Source organism: Limulus polyphemus, unplaced genomic scaffold (assembly GCF_000517525.1).
Source record: "Limulus polyphemus unplaced genomic scaffold, Limulus_polyphemus-2.1.2 Scaffold7047, whole genome shotgun sequence".
NCBI lineage: Eukaryota > Metazoa > Arthropoda > Merostomata > Xiphosura > Limulidae > Limulus > Limulus polyphemus.
Window position 1 is genome coordinate 18355 of NW_013672657.1, and position 13500 is coordinate 31854.

Here is a 13500-nt window from a genome sequence, read left to right on the forward strand (position 1 = left end):
TAATTTTATAGCTATACCGGATTAATTTATTGCCCATCAGGATTTCTACCAGCCTACCCTCAAATTGAAATTGTTTTAGGCAGGATTAGAGTAAACGAGTCTGCGAGACCCCCCCCCCTTCTTTTAATTAGCTATATTCTTATAGCTATACCGGATTTAATTTTATTGCTCATCAGGATTTCTACCAGCCTACCCTCAAATTGAAATTGTTTTAGACAGGATTAGAGTAAATTAATCTATGAGACTATGGGCGTGTTGAAATACATTAATCGAAAGGGTTTGACCTCCTGAGTTGAAAACTGTAATTAGAACTAAAATCGGTCAAGAGATGACGGGATTATGAGCTAAACGTTTCTACTTTAAAAAACAACTCAGAGCCGTTCTATGAGCCACTATGCCGCGGCTAAAAACTTGTAATTTTTAACAAGATCTTTACCTAATAATGTTTAGGTGAAGAAAAATTCTGACATTTCACTGCACGACAAATGTAGGGAAGGGTGATAAATATATACAATACTGCCTCATACATGGTAATTATATTAGTACAAAACATGTAGTTTTGAAATATTCAGAAATTGAGAGTATTAATGAGAATAAAATATTAAAACCTCTATTTAAGCGTAAAATTCCATAACTTATATATTGAAAGTTAGGTTCACTTTTGTTTGCTTGTAAATTAAGCAAAAAGTTACACAATGTACCAACTATGGGTATCGAAACCCAATTTTTAGCGAAATAAACCTTCATACTCCATTGTACCACTAGGAGGCTAAGCTCCCTCTAAAAAATTATGTTCTAGGTCCCACACTACACATCTTCCATCGTCTATCACACTAGGTGTATTGACCATGATTACACACTAATGCCCAACACCACAGTTTTCATTGTAATAAGATTATACAAAGGGTGATGAGACCAGTCTTGGGCAAACTTTCCACCGCACGTGGAAGTCGTTTTCCAAGACCACATTTAAGCAAATCAAAGACAAAAAATAGATATATTGGAACTGCATAGGAGAATTTAATAGGTATGGGATCAAATGGAATTGGTATTATTCCAGTCTCTTCGCCATCATTAAAACATTCAACGATAGTTAGCTTCGTAGCTTTTGAACTTTTGTGGGTTAGAAGGTTCTCTTTTCTAACCATAGCTTTCACTTCGTTGACGAAAGTGATGTTTCAGATTGGTCTGACATGTGGTTTCAGAAATGGTAGCCTGTCTTAAAGGCTGTGGTGCACGAGCCCTCCCACTTCCATGAAGAACATGGAAGATGTCCTTCCTCGAAATGTATCCTTTAGTTTGACGTAATTTTTCTTTTTCAGGAAGGCGCAAAATGTAACCTTTGATTATGCACGAAACTGGTGAGTAGCAAAGAAATTAAAATAAACTATAACCCCAAACATTTGAGCCGGAGTGTTTATATATATATAATTGCTCTGCACATAAGTCTATTATTATATAATTTATATATTATATATTATAATTATTGTATAATTTATTATATAACGGAAAGGTTATGAGAATTCCGGGGGTATAACGGAAAAGTACCCTTTTTTCCACTCTAAGTCAACTCTACCTGATAACTACTTCCTTTATTCCATACATACTGTATTTATTTCCCTAAAGTTTAAATTAATCCAATACAATGGTGTCTCTATCGTATTAGTTGTGACCAACAATCAAATTGTTCTCAGTTCAGATGCCATACATTGTTGTTAATGTGCTTTGTCGAAGGATTTATTGTTTTAAAAAAAGGATATAAAACAGGTGTTTGCTAGAAGAAGAAGAAGAAAGATCCAGTGTAAAATTAAAAACACAAAATTAAAAACTTTTGTTTTTCTAGTTTGCAAATCGTTTGAAAACAAATGATAGTTGGTGTTTTTTTACCTTAACTGTCAGTTTTGGCCAATCACGGCGTATTTTATACTTAAAACAAATAAACAAAAATATATTTCGGTTCTTAAAGTACATACTTTATTAGCTGGCTGCAATACCTTCAACTCGGTAGTTCAGGTAAAACGTTTTCGCATAACTTATATTCCAAATTCCTTCAGATATTCTAGGCCCCTCAGTGGCACAGCGGTATGTCTGCGGACTTACAATGCTAGAATCCGGGTTTCGATACCCGTGGTTGGCAGAGCACAGATAGCCCATTGTGTAGCTTTGTGCTTAATTATAAACACACACACACAAATGTTTTTGAATTAAATGCGTCATCTGTTAGGCATGACTTTGAGACTGAAAAGATACGTATTGAAGAAATACAAGGTTCACATTTAAGGAGTAAAGACTGTGAAAAATTAAAGCAACTTGTGTTGAAATATGTAGATGTTTTTAACACTAAACCCGGCCTTACAGATTTGTAACCACTAATGACAAGCCAGTGTTTAATAAACCTTACGATTATTCTCCCACTTAAGCATAAGTGCTACATGATCAGTTGTATGAAATGCTTCGTGGTGGGTTAATTGAACCCTCTACTTCTTGGGCTTCTTCAGTAGTTATTGGCAAGTCTAATGATTTTAGATTCTGTGTTGACTACGGTAAGTTAAATCAATTCTCGGAATCTGACCGCTATACATTACATTATATATATGAGATATTGAATGCTTTGTCAAGAGCAACCTGTATCAGTACCTTAGACTTATCCATTTGATATTAGCAAATACTTATTAAAATGGAGGATCGACAAGAAACTGCTTTCATAACGGACAACAGACTTTATCAATTTAAACTGATGCCTTTAGGTCTTAAAAATGCACCTTTCACTTTCCAAAGACTTATGGATGAGGCTTTAGCAGGAGCAACTGAATGTTCCAAGGCTTATATTGATGATATTATAGTGTTTTCACCCCCATTTGATTAAACAACAGTTGAAAGACCTTGAATTGATTTTCTACAAGCTACATACAGCTAATCTTACTGTAGAAGTTTCTAAAAGCACATTCTTGGGTATGTGTGTCTAGTACAATCATTTCATTCCAAACTTTGGTACAATTGCTGAACCTTTAAATCAATTACGAAGAAAGTGTATTAGATGGAAATGGACTCCAGTGTGAGGATGCATTCTAGAAATTAAAGCAGACTTTATGTGAATCCTCTGTCTTACAACTTCCAAGTAAAGGTAAACATGCTGATGCTTCAAATGTTGGATTTGGAGCAGTTCTGTGTCATAGCATATGTCGGTAGAACACTGAAGTCTGCAGAAAGAAACTATACTACTACAGAGTTATAACTGGCCACGTTGCCTTGAAATGGTTACAGATGACTCCGAAGTTAACTGGTAGACTGGTGTGCTGGTCAATAAAATTACAAGACTTAACAATTGAAATACTGCACAGAGAAGGGAAAGAGGACCAGTTCCCTAATGTGCTATCTAGAAATCCTATTGACCCTAGAAGAAACTCCAAATTTGAACAATAGTTTGAACAAATTTGAACATAACTAACACCCTTATATTCCAAATTCCTTCAGATATTCTATATAGTAAGCTATCACCTAAACTTTTTGCCATTGTCAGTGTTAACACTAGAGAACAGTTGGCAACTGAACAAGCTAATGTTGATGAATTTAAGCATATATAACACTCTTATTTAACAACTGGACTATTATCAGATGATTCTACTATAATTGCAGAGACTGTAAATAAATCCAAACACTTAAATGATAATGTTCTCTATTACACAAAAAGGTTTACTAGCAGTGCTGAATTCAGACCAGTTATTCCCAAAACATTAAGACTGGCAATATTAATCAATTTGCATGAAAAAGGACATTAAATATTGTGTTGTCATCTCATGCTTGTCCAACCACTAAATTTGATCAGAAACAGCCAGCTGGATTTAGGCAAAGCACTAAACTAATGAAACCTGGTGAAATAAAAGGACTAGACATCATGGGGCCTTATCTTAAGTCTAGGACAGGAAATAGTTATTTGTTGGTTGTGACAGATTATTTCAGTAAATGGGTTGAATTATATCCTCTCAAACAAATAACCTCGAAGGTGATTGTCAAAACTAGTTAATGAATACTTGTGTATATGTGGTACTCCTAAGACTTATATATCTGATAATGTCCCACAATTTGTGTCTCATCCGATGGAAGAAACTTGTAAAGCTGTGGGAATTAAACATATCTTTATAACTCCATATCATCCTCAGCCTAACAGTACTGAAAGAGTAAATAGAAATATTGGTAGAATGATATCTGCTCATATGAAAAAATAATCGAACTTGGGATAATCGTTTATCTGAATTTTCTCTAGCCATTACAACTTCTATTCATGAGTCTACAGATTACACGCCATCCAAACTTCAATTGGGACAGACTGACGAGATACCCAACAACACCTCAAACCACCGATGAACAAACAGCAGAATTACAAGATGTCATACAGAAGGCAAGACTCAACATTGAAAAGTCTCAGGAGCGACAGCGACAAGCCTACAACCATAAGGTCCTTAATAATACTAAATCATCTACTTTAAATATGTCTAGATGTCTGAATAATACTAAATCATCTACTTGAAATATGTCTAGATGTCTAAGGACCAGACATCTAGCCTTAATAATACTAAATCATCTACTTGAAATATGTCTAGATGTCTGGTCCTTAATAATACTAAATCATCTACTTGAAATATGTACACATCCTTTATCCTTTGCAGTAAATAATTTTACTGCAAAATTTGCTCAGAGGTGGAATGGACCTTTCGAAATTACGAAGTATGTCACTCCATTAGAGTATATATCAATAGGTCCTAGATCAGGTGCAATTATAGGACAATTTCATACTTCTAATATATATATTTATAATACTATATATATTTACCCAGTGACAATTCTCTAGACAGTGAAGAAGATAGTAATTGTCCTAGCCAGTTGCAGCAAAACGAAAATTCCACCACAAGAAAAAGTGCTTCTGCTGGTGTGTTCACTTTTCATTCTTCAATGGATCCTGCTGATGACTTACCTCTATCTCCTCCTCAAAGGACATTATGACCACGTCACAGAATTAATTATCATAATTAGCTAGTTTTCAGAGTGTTAAACTTTCGGTAAGCTCAACCAGAGCCAGAAGCTATAAAAAATCTAACTGAATATTTAAAAACGTGAATTGTATTGTTCTTGTAAGATATCTGTACTTGAACTGTAAAGAATTCATGATGTCAGTATAAAGAGGGAGTTAAAAGTAAGCATACAAAGATTGGGATATTTTATAAAAAGTGATTAATGTCATCACTTCGTTTTTCAAGGGGAAGAAGTGTGAGAGATGAATTGTATTTTTTATTATTATGGTTGTGTTTATCGTACACTTATTGTTTCCTTCTATCGTTTAGTTTATCTATGTATTTTAGTTGCTTTAAAACGCTAACTCACCTTCTACATAATCATATGTATTTTGAGTCAATATATATACGTGTGTATGATAACTGACACCAGATTCCCTAGCGGTGACGTAAAGGTACTATTAATGTAGCAGAGGAGTATGTAAATTTACGATAACATGAGTTTGTACTCTCGTGACCTACCCTGTGAATAAATACCCTGTTAGAAGCTTCACTAAAAGAGAGAGTCACGAGATTGTTATTGAAGGGTATAGTTATCGCTGTTTATCATTCGATATTATTATCCATACTGAAAGGTATTATTTGAATATTATACTTCTATATTTTTTAAATTAGGTTTTATTTTTCTTTCTGGTTCTTTTCTTGATTCCATTATTATTGATTTATTAATATTTATGATAAATTGTGTATCAATGTTGTTGCGTATCTGCTTGTTTGTTAATTTCCCGTAGAAATTCTTTCCGAGAAACTTCAGCGATACAAGTCTTTTCTTAATGAAAACTAGTTTATTATTTCTCGATACAACTTTGCAATACACAGAATTTCCACAGTCACTTTAACTTAACTATTTTTATAAACACACGCTATAATTCACAGCGATTCACACATTTTACATACGGTGTTTACTGTTCGCTTGACTCAATGTTTTCTCTTCAATCTATCTCCGGCTTATATACTAAAAAACGCTGGGACATTCGTGAGGTTGCCTGACAAGTCACAATCCTTCTAGAAACTCCAGCGCGCATGCTCCCAGAGTTGCATGACTTCCGCTGTCGTAACAATATTAATGTGAAGTTCTTGCAAGGCATTTGTTTATTAACTGTGTTGAATTTACTTCTAAATGTTATTATTGGAAATAAATTGTGTTTGTTTTTTGTTGTTGAACCCTGATTATAGCGGCGTGCTCATTTTAGACAGTTAGGTATTGATAAAATGCTCGCCACTTCAAACTTCTACAAATCTTTTGTGTAAATAGTCCTAAATAAATATTTTTTCTTGATCTAAATTTCTTTATTTTATTGTTAGATATGCTCACGACAAGCATAAATAACTCTAAACGAATATTTTATTTTAAGTCTCTTTTTAAATTATTTTATTACTTGAAGCGCTAAGGGTAACAAGTGCTAATAATGTTAAATAAATATGTTATGTATATAATCTCACAACTACATTTTTATTACATTCTATATCAAAAGAAGGAGTCTTTATAAGCTAATATGGGACAAGACCTTCCATAAGAATAAAGAATTATAGACATTTTGAGCCTTTGATTAGACTATCCTATACTCGCTTACTGAAACAACCGATCTCTGTATCAATATATTGTAAACAAATTAGATTTTAAATTCAATTAAATAATGCTACTAGTTTTATTATAAGTTACAACAGTATAACTGTTTACTTATTATTATTATTAATTAAATAACGTGAAATATTTTAGCAGAAAAATCTATGATATATACTATAGGTTATTACATTGCGAAATTATTTTAATACAAGACCAAAATATTTTCGATAACAATTATTTAATAGGATTCCTAAAACAAAGTTCTTTGCACTTACCATTAACATTTGTTGCAGTCTATCGGCAGGAAATATTTCTTGTAATCTACTGGACCTCTTTACCCTGCTGTCGGTTTCAAAGTATTCTGGATAAACTTGTTTTAAACCAGTTTTATTAAGGTCATACATATTAATATCGATCAAGATTTACAATGAGATTAGCGCCATCTTTAATATTTTAGTAGAATTACGCATTGTGCTATTACTTACATTAAATAAATTTATATATATCTACATTAAGTTTATCAATTAATTACAGAAAAATAAAATAAATCATTATATATATAATTTAATGTAGTTTGTAATGGATGGCGCGTACAGATAGATATTGCCTAACGTTTTCCTTTTCAATATTTGTACAGATTTCATAGGATTTTCACTAAAGTTTCTTTCAGGGTCAGAGTGCAAAAACTAAAAATAATCCTTTAGTCAACTTCATGGCTACAGGCTCAAGATTTCGGACAATTCGGCCAAGACAGGTATCCTCGAACTTAACTTAAATTTCACCTGTGCTCTCCTAGATCGTCATGGCCAAGAAGATGGTCAACAACTACCCTACCACGTTCCATCCACTATCATCTGGTTGTTACACTAAACAGATCCTAGGTCCAGTGGGAAAGAAATGGTGGTGTGTGGATGGGTATCCATACTATTAACCGAAATAATAGGTCAAACACTAACCTAATTTTTCGCACTGCGGAAATTTGTGAACACTAACACCTCGTCTCCATTACAAATTTCTTGAGCGATATGTAAACACAGAAGAAGGTCACTACACCTTGCCATGAAGGTGTTACTTCTCGCCACTGGCGCTACATGCATTGTCTGCATCATAATTGCCCTTATGGTGAACAATGTTTAGAAGAAATTTAGAAAACGGTGTGCTTTTTGAAGTATTTCAATCTGCATGATTGAAAACACTTCACATAATCAAATAAAACACTTGGTATACCAAGTTTACATATGTTCTGTGATACTTTTTTGATTCATGTTTCACAGATAATTTCACCTTACTCACACAGATTTCAGTTTGAATCAATTGAATCATTATCTCTTTCCACAAAATTCATTACCTGCCAATTGTTTTAATGTCAAAATTAAAACATTCTCACACCTGCATTAATAAAAACAACAGCCATACTGTTTCTCTAAATAATGCTTTATGGAGAATAAGCATCTTTAACGTTTTAACTCAAAGTCTTAACATTCTGATTAAATCATTATATTCTCATTCAGAGGTTGCCTATTGGCTGTGCTTTCAGTGATTAAAAAATTTTGTATTGTACAACACTTATAAATAGCTTTAGGTAAAGTTTCATATATATATATATATCGGCAAAATTCACCCACTCATACATACATACGTAAATGTATACTGCCATACACCTATATTTGTATATATCAAACTTCACCATATACATTAGTGGCTTTTGAAAGACCACTTTAGATATATGTGTCATAACTATAACAATCTATTCCAGCAACCTTCATAAACTGTTCTTGGGTAGTCACGTGTTGGTAACGTGCAGCCATCTGTGAGTAGTCAAAATCAACAGGTTTTTAAATAACTTATAAAATAAATAATCTCTTGAGGAAGTTAGCTGTACTAGTCTATCCAGCCAAAATGGCTGTCGACAGAATTAATATTCATCTTATTGCTACCTTGTACATCAATACACCTTGAAATCAATTTCATCTAAATACAATACAAGAGTTAATGGTCATTTACTGTCTGGAACAGCTGCCAACACGGACCATTGAAACACTGTATCACCTTACACAAGTTCACCCATTCATGTTATTTGGAATCTCTGATAAGTAAATAGAGGTAACCACAATAAAATAAGACCCACTCCACTGAAATTCTCAGACACTCAATCTGCTTTCTGCACCTGTAGAGAACACAACTCTCACAACACATGTAGGTGTCAAAATATAGTAAAGTACGCATGTGAGACTTTCTCTTGAGCACTCTGTGGTCTGTTTTGGAGAACTACAACTACCTGGATAAAGGTGACGATTTCCACGAAATGTCACACCACCATTTTCCAATGGAAAATCATTTCAATGCTTGAAAAGCAAGGATTTCAGAGGTCTTTTAGTCATAATTTTATCGACCAAGCAACTGGTCTAGCTTGAGATGATCGAGTGGTTACCATACAATACTGTCCATCTATTACTTTTCTGCATGGCAAGGACTACCAATGTTAGCTCTGGGTCTCTCAGTTGCTCTTCTCACAACTCTTAATGGATAAATTTTGAAATCCAGTCACCAGTAGAATTGCCCTCTGTATGGTTTTTACTTCAACTCAGTGTTATAGATCAGGACATTCAATAAATGGATGTGGTCTCACCGTGCAGAAATATAGGCTGTCTATATTTCCGTGTTGCACTCCCAAATGATGTCATATGACCGTATCATATTCCTGCAGTATTGTGATTCAACATGTAATCATCCCTTACAGATTTTTAAAGTCCATGAGTCACATCAGTGATCCACCCTCATTTTGAATTTGCTATCATATAAGAAATATCATTAGTGCTTAATGAAGACTAAAACTGGAAGCGGTTGTTTTCTTCATCACATAGTATCTGTAGTAAAGAGCTATGAATATATGGCTCACGTATGCTGTCAATCATTCAGTTCAATCCTGCAACTACAACAGCACTACCCGAATTCTGCTATATCTGAAATTGGTATTCAACAGGAACTCACAATCCTGTCATAGATACACCAGCATGAGAGCTTCCACTAAAGCACACACTGCAAGGACAATAATGTGTGCTTATTCTCCTCCCTCCATATGAAATGGCATCAGCTTTAATGAAAGTAAACATTGGTGTGATAATCTTACAAATAATAGTCATGAAACGTTGATAATATGAAACAAACCATAGGAAACACTGAAACTCTCATCTCGCCGTAGGTTGGAGTCAGTCTTAAACAACTTCAATCTTCACAGGGTCAGTTGAGACACCTATTCTACTCCTTATATGACCAAGAAATTTTACTTGTGTATGTGTGCATCAATGCAAATTTTCTAGGTTTCAACTTTAATTTAATCATTCTTATCAACTGCAAAACCATAGACAGGTTTGTAAAATCAGGATTAAAATGTTTAACCAAATACCAAGACATCTTCCACATATACAAGGTAGCTTTCCCATTGCAGCTATTTAAATGTAAGCTCCATCAGCCTCTAGAAAATGTTACAAGCCAAATGGCATGAGTTGGGCCTCAAAAACAAACCACACTTTGAGTGCAAAAAGCCGTTTTGGCCCTTCTCTCATCGCTCATTTTCATTTTCCAGTATTCAGAGGACAGGTCTAGAGTGCTGAACCATTGGGTACCTTCCAGTGCATCCTGATGAACATGTTTGCATCGTGCCTTCATCCTGTGGAAATCAACACAGAACCAGCACTCATGCCTTTGTTCTTCCTGACAATCACCACTGGAGATGACCATGCATTCTTAGAGGGCTGAATGATTACATCCTTTAACATATGTTTTATTTCTGTGCTGGCTATATCCCTAGTGCTCCAGGGAAGTACGTTGGTTGTTTAATCAGACTCATATTGCCTGTTTTAATTTGGTGGCAAGTGATTGTAGTTACATCCAGTTAGCCATTTGGTCACAGAAATCTATTGCAATACTTAGCAAACAAAACACTGAGACTTTGCTACAGTGTTAAGTCCAGATTTTTGCACCAATCTTGAAATAGCAACCTCAAATACACTGTTAACTGAGTTTTCACTTTCAGATTTGGTGCAGTGGAAGCAACACTAGCATTACAGCTGGTGTTTGTCACCTTCACTTTACTTGCCACTCCAAGGACCTTTACTGTGGGAAGCTGAATTGCTGATTGTTCATAATGACAGAGCAATAGTCACTATCCATGTTACTGCTGCCTGCTTTAGCGAGTTGGCTCAGCAACTATGTTACATGCTGCTAAACAACTCGACCTTGTCCATAGTAAACCATGGTACACCACTTGCATACACTGATGTACTATTGTTTCCTCAGCAAGTTATGAATAAGTGGTCTACTGTTCCTGGGTGGGTTTTGAGTGGCATTTGATTTATTTCCTACCAAAATTCAAAAGATGTTGATAGAGAGCTTCTGAGGAACATTTATCTCAATGATACAAATGCCAGATCCTAGACATAGCCAGAGATGTGCCTTTCCATTCACATCTAGCATACTAGTGTTTACCAGAATGAAGTGAATGTTCCTTGGCCAGAGGCTTCATTGAGTATACCCAATACCTGCAGTATCAATAAAATTCATTGCAGCTCCTGTATCAATCAGAAACTCCATTGCCCTAATGTGTATATTTGTTGGAATATACAAAGAACCACCCAGTCTTGAAAGAGCTAGACTAACCACCGCACCCTTTGGCACAAACTGTCTGCTGCTCTCTCCCAAGTGAGAGGCTATAATCAACTTAAGACCCATTAATTTCCACAGACTAAGTGGTAGTAACTATGGGCTGCTGCAAACCCTCTTGACCTGCTGTGCAGTTGGTTGGGGCAAATGGATCCGTTTATCTTTCTAGATGGCAAGATATGGGCAATTCACATGGAAATGCCCTGTTGCCCACAACCATAGCATATGCTATAGTCCTCTCATCCTGAGCAGCATCTGGGCAGAGGCTTTAGCTGTATTTGCTGTGGCGAAAAACATCAAGGGAGGTCTTGGATAGCCTTTTTCAATCACTGGGAACCAGTTTTTCTGTGCCTCAACACCAGGAGATATCAGCTGTGGCTCTGCTCTTTGCTGACTCCTATCTCGATGGGAGGCATCTACTCGAGGAGAGTACAAAGTACAATAACAGCTGTTGCTTTTGGTTTCCTTCTTTCTGCTGATTTGTCTGAGGTGTCCATCTCATACTTCATCACCACAGATACCATTTCTATTAAGGTACAAATATCTTGTACCCCTAGGTGACTCTGAATAGTTTCACTCAGCTGTCTCTTTATGCCTTTGTCTACAGGGAAGCCCATGTGATATGTTGATGTCATTGTAGGATCGGCTTTCCTGTTGAACTTCAAATGACATAGATCACCTTCAAAGACACCCAGCTTCTTGGAGAGACCCTCTCCTTTGAGCCTTGATTTTGGCCCAGTGGATGGCTCAGTTTTCCATTGTATCCCTGTCTCTACACCGTGACCCTATATGATACTCACCAACATCATGGGCTGGGCCATATAAACTCAGAATCAGGAACACCATCACCTGATCCTGAGATAATCAATTTCATGCAATGATTTGTCTAAAACATCTAAGAAAATAAGCCAGGTCCTCCATGACAACACCTTTAAACATTCAAAGAATGATGTGCTTCATCTCCACTATATGCACACAATTCACCCCTGATGAAGAAAGGTTCATCTTTTTTAAAGAATTCGAGTTATAGGGTTTTGCATTTTGTCTTTGTGTGATATTTTGAACCTACTTGTTTTTCTAACATTATCAATGAATATGCACACATGTAAAAGGTGTTAAAGAGGACATTGACATGTTTTTTGCTTGAAAGCCGAGTGATTTCTTTAATCAGAGCATTAATAACCCTGATTGTAAGATGGAAAGTATCATTGATAAGAATGGAGACTATTTCATTTAATAAATATTTTGTTCGGGCTAGACAGTGTGGTATATGATGAGGTAACATTAAGTAAGTTGGCTCGGGAGTCTCATACGCTTCCAAGTCTCAGATCCTGATTCTGGAGTCACAAAATGATGAGGTACTGGCTGCATTTCAACTACTGATCCTGCCAAAACCCGCGTCTTTTTATAGCTTATGGTTGCCTTGACAACTTGTTTACTTTTACAAGAATGGTTTCTGCTGTCCATAGCTGATCCTCCTCACGCATAGATGCCTACTGTGTCATCTACTAACAATAAAACATGACTTTGGGGAATTCATCAATTGTTGTAGATCACTTTGTTACGATTGTGCTATACTAGGCTTTGCTTCCCTTCTCATGTCCATCAGCTTTATTGAGATTGTACTTATTCCTATTAGAAAATAGCTCATACTAATGTAATAATAACAAATTGTGGTTTATTACTTATAATTAATAACAGATAGATTTAGAACTAGGTTTTGTTTCTTACTGGCAGCCTCCCAGCGGTATGTCTGTGGATTTATAATGCTAAAAATCGGGTTTCGATACCCGTGGTAGGCACATCAAAGATACCCATTGTGTAGCTTTGTACTTGAGTATTAGGTCGTCAAGAAATTAATGTCGCTTTTTTTGGATGAAAAAAAACCCGAACATCTTACATATCAAAACAAAACATTTATTAAATGAAATAGTCTCCATTCTTATCAATGATACTTTTCCATCTTACAATCAGGTTCTTAATGCCCTAATTAAAGAAATCACTTGGCTTTGAAGCAAAAACATGTCGATGTCCTGTTTAACACCTTCCACATTTGCATACGTTTTCCCATTAAGATGGTGTTGCAGCGAACGAAAAAGATAGTAATCTGATGGTGCCATATTTGGAGAATATGGTGGGTGGGGAAGAACTTTCCAACCAACTCCATAATCTTGTGTTGCGTCAAACGCGCCACGTGTGGAC

General features: G+C 35.5%; 1 protein-coding gene across 1 annotated transcript in view; it reads right to left on the reverse strand.

Annotated features, from left to right (window-relative positions):
- The window catches only part of LOC106474301 (endochitinase-like), a 24018-nt gene extending 16974 nt beyond the window's left edge, over nt 1-7044 (reverse strand). Inside the window, exon 1 of the mRNA XM_013934989.2 lies at nt 6912-7044. Coding sequence (XP_013790443.2) covers nt 6912-7040 — 129 coding nt within the window. The 5' untranslated portion in view covers nt 7041-7044. The remainder of the gene's footprint in view (nt 1-6911) is intronic.
- Between the last annotated feature and the right edge of the window lie 6456 nt (nt 7045-13500).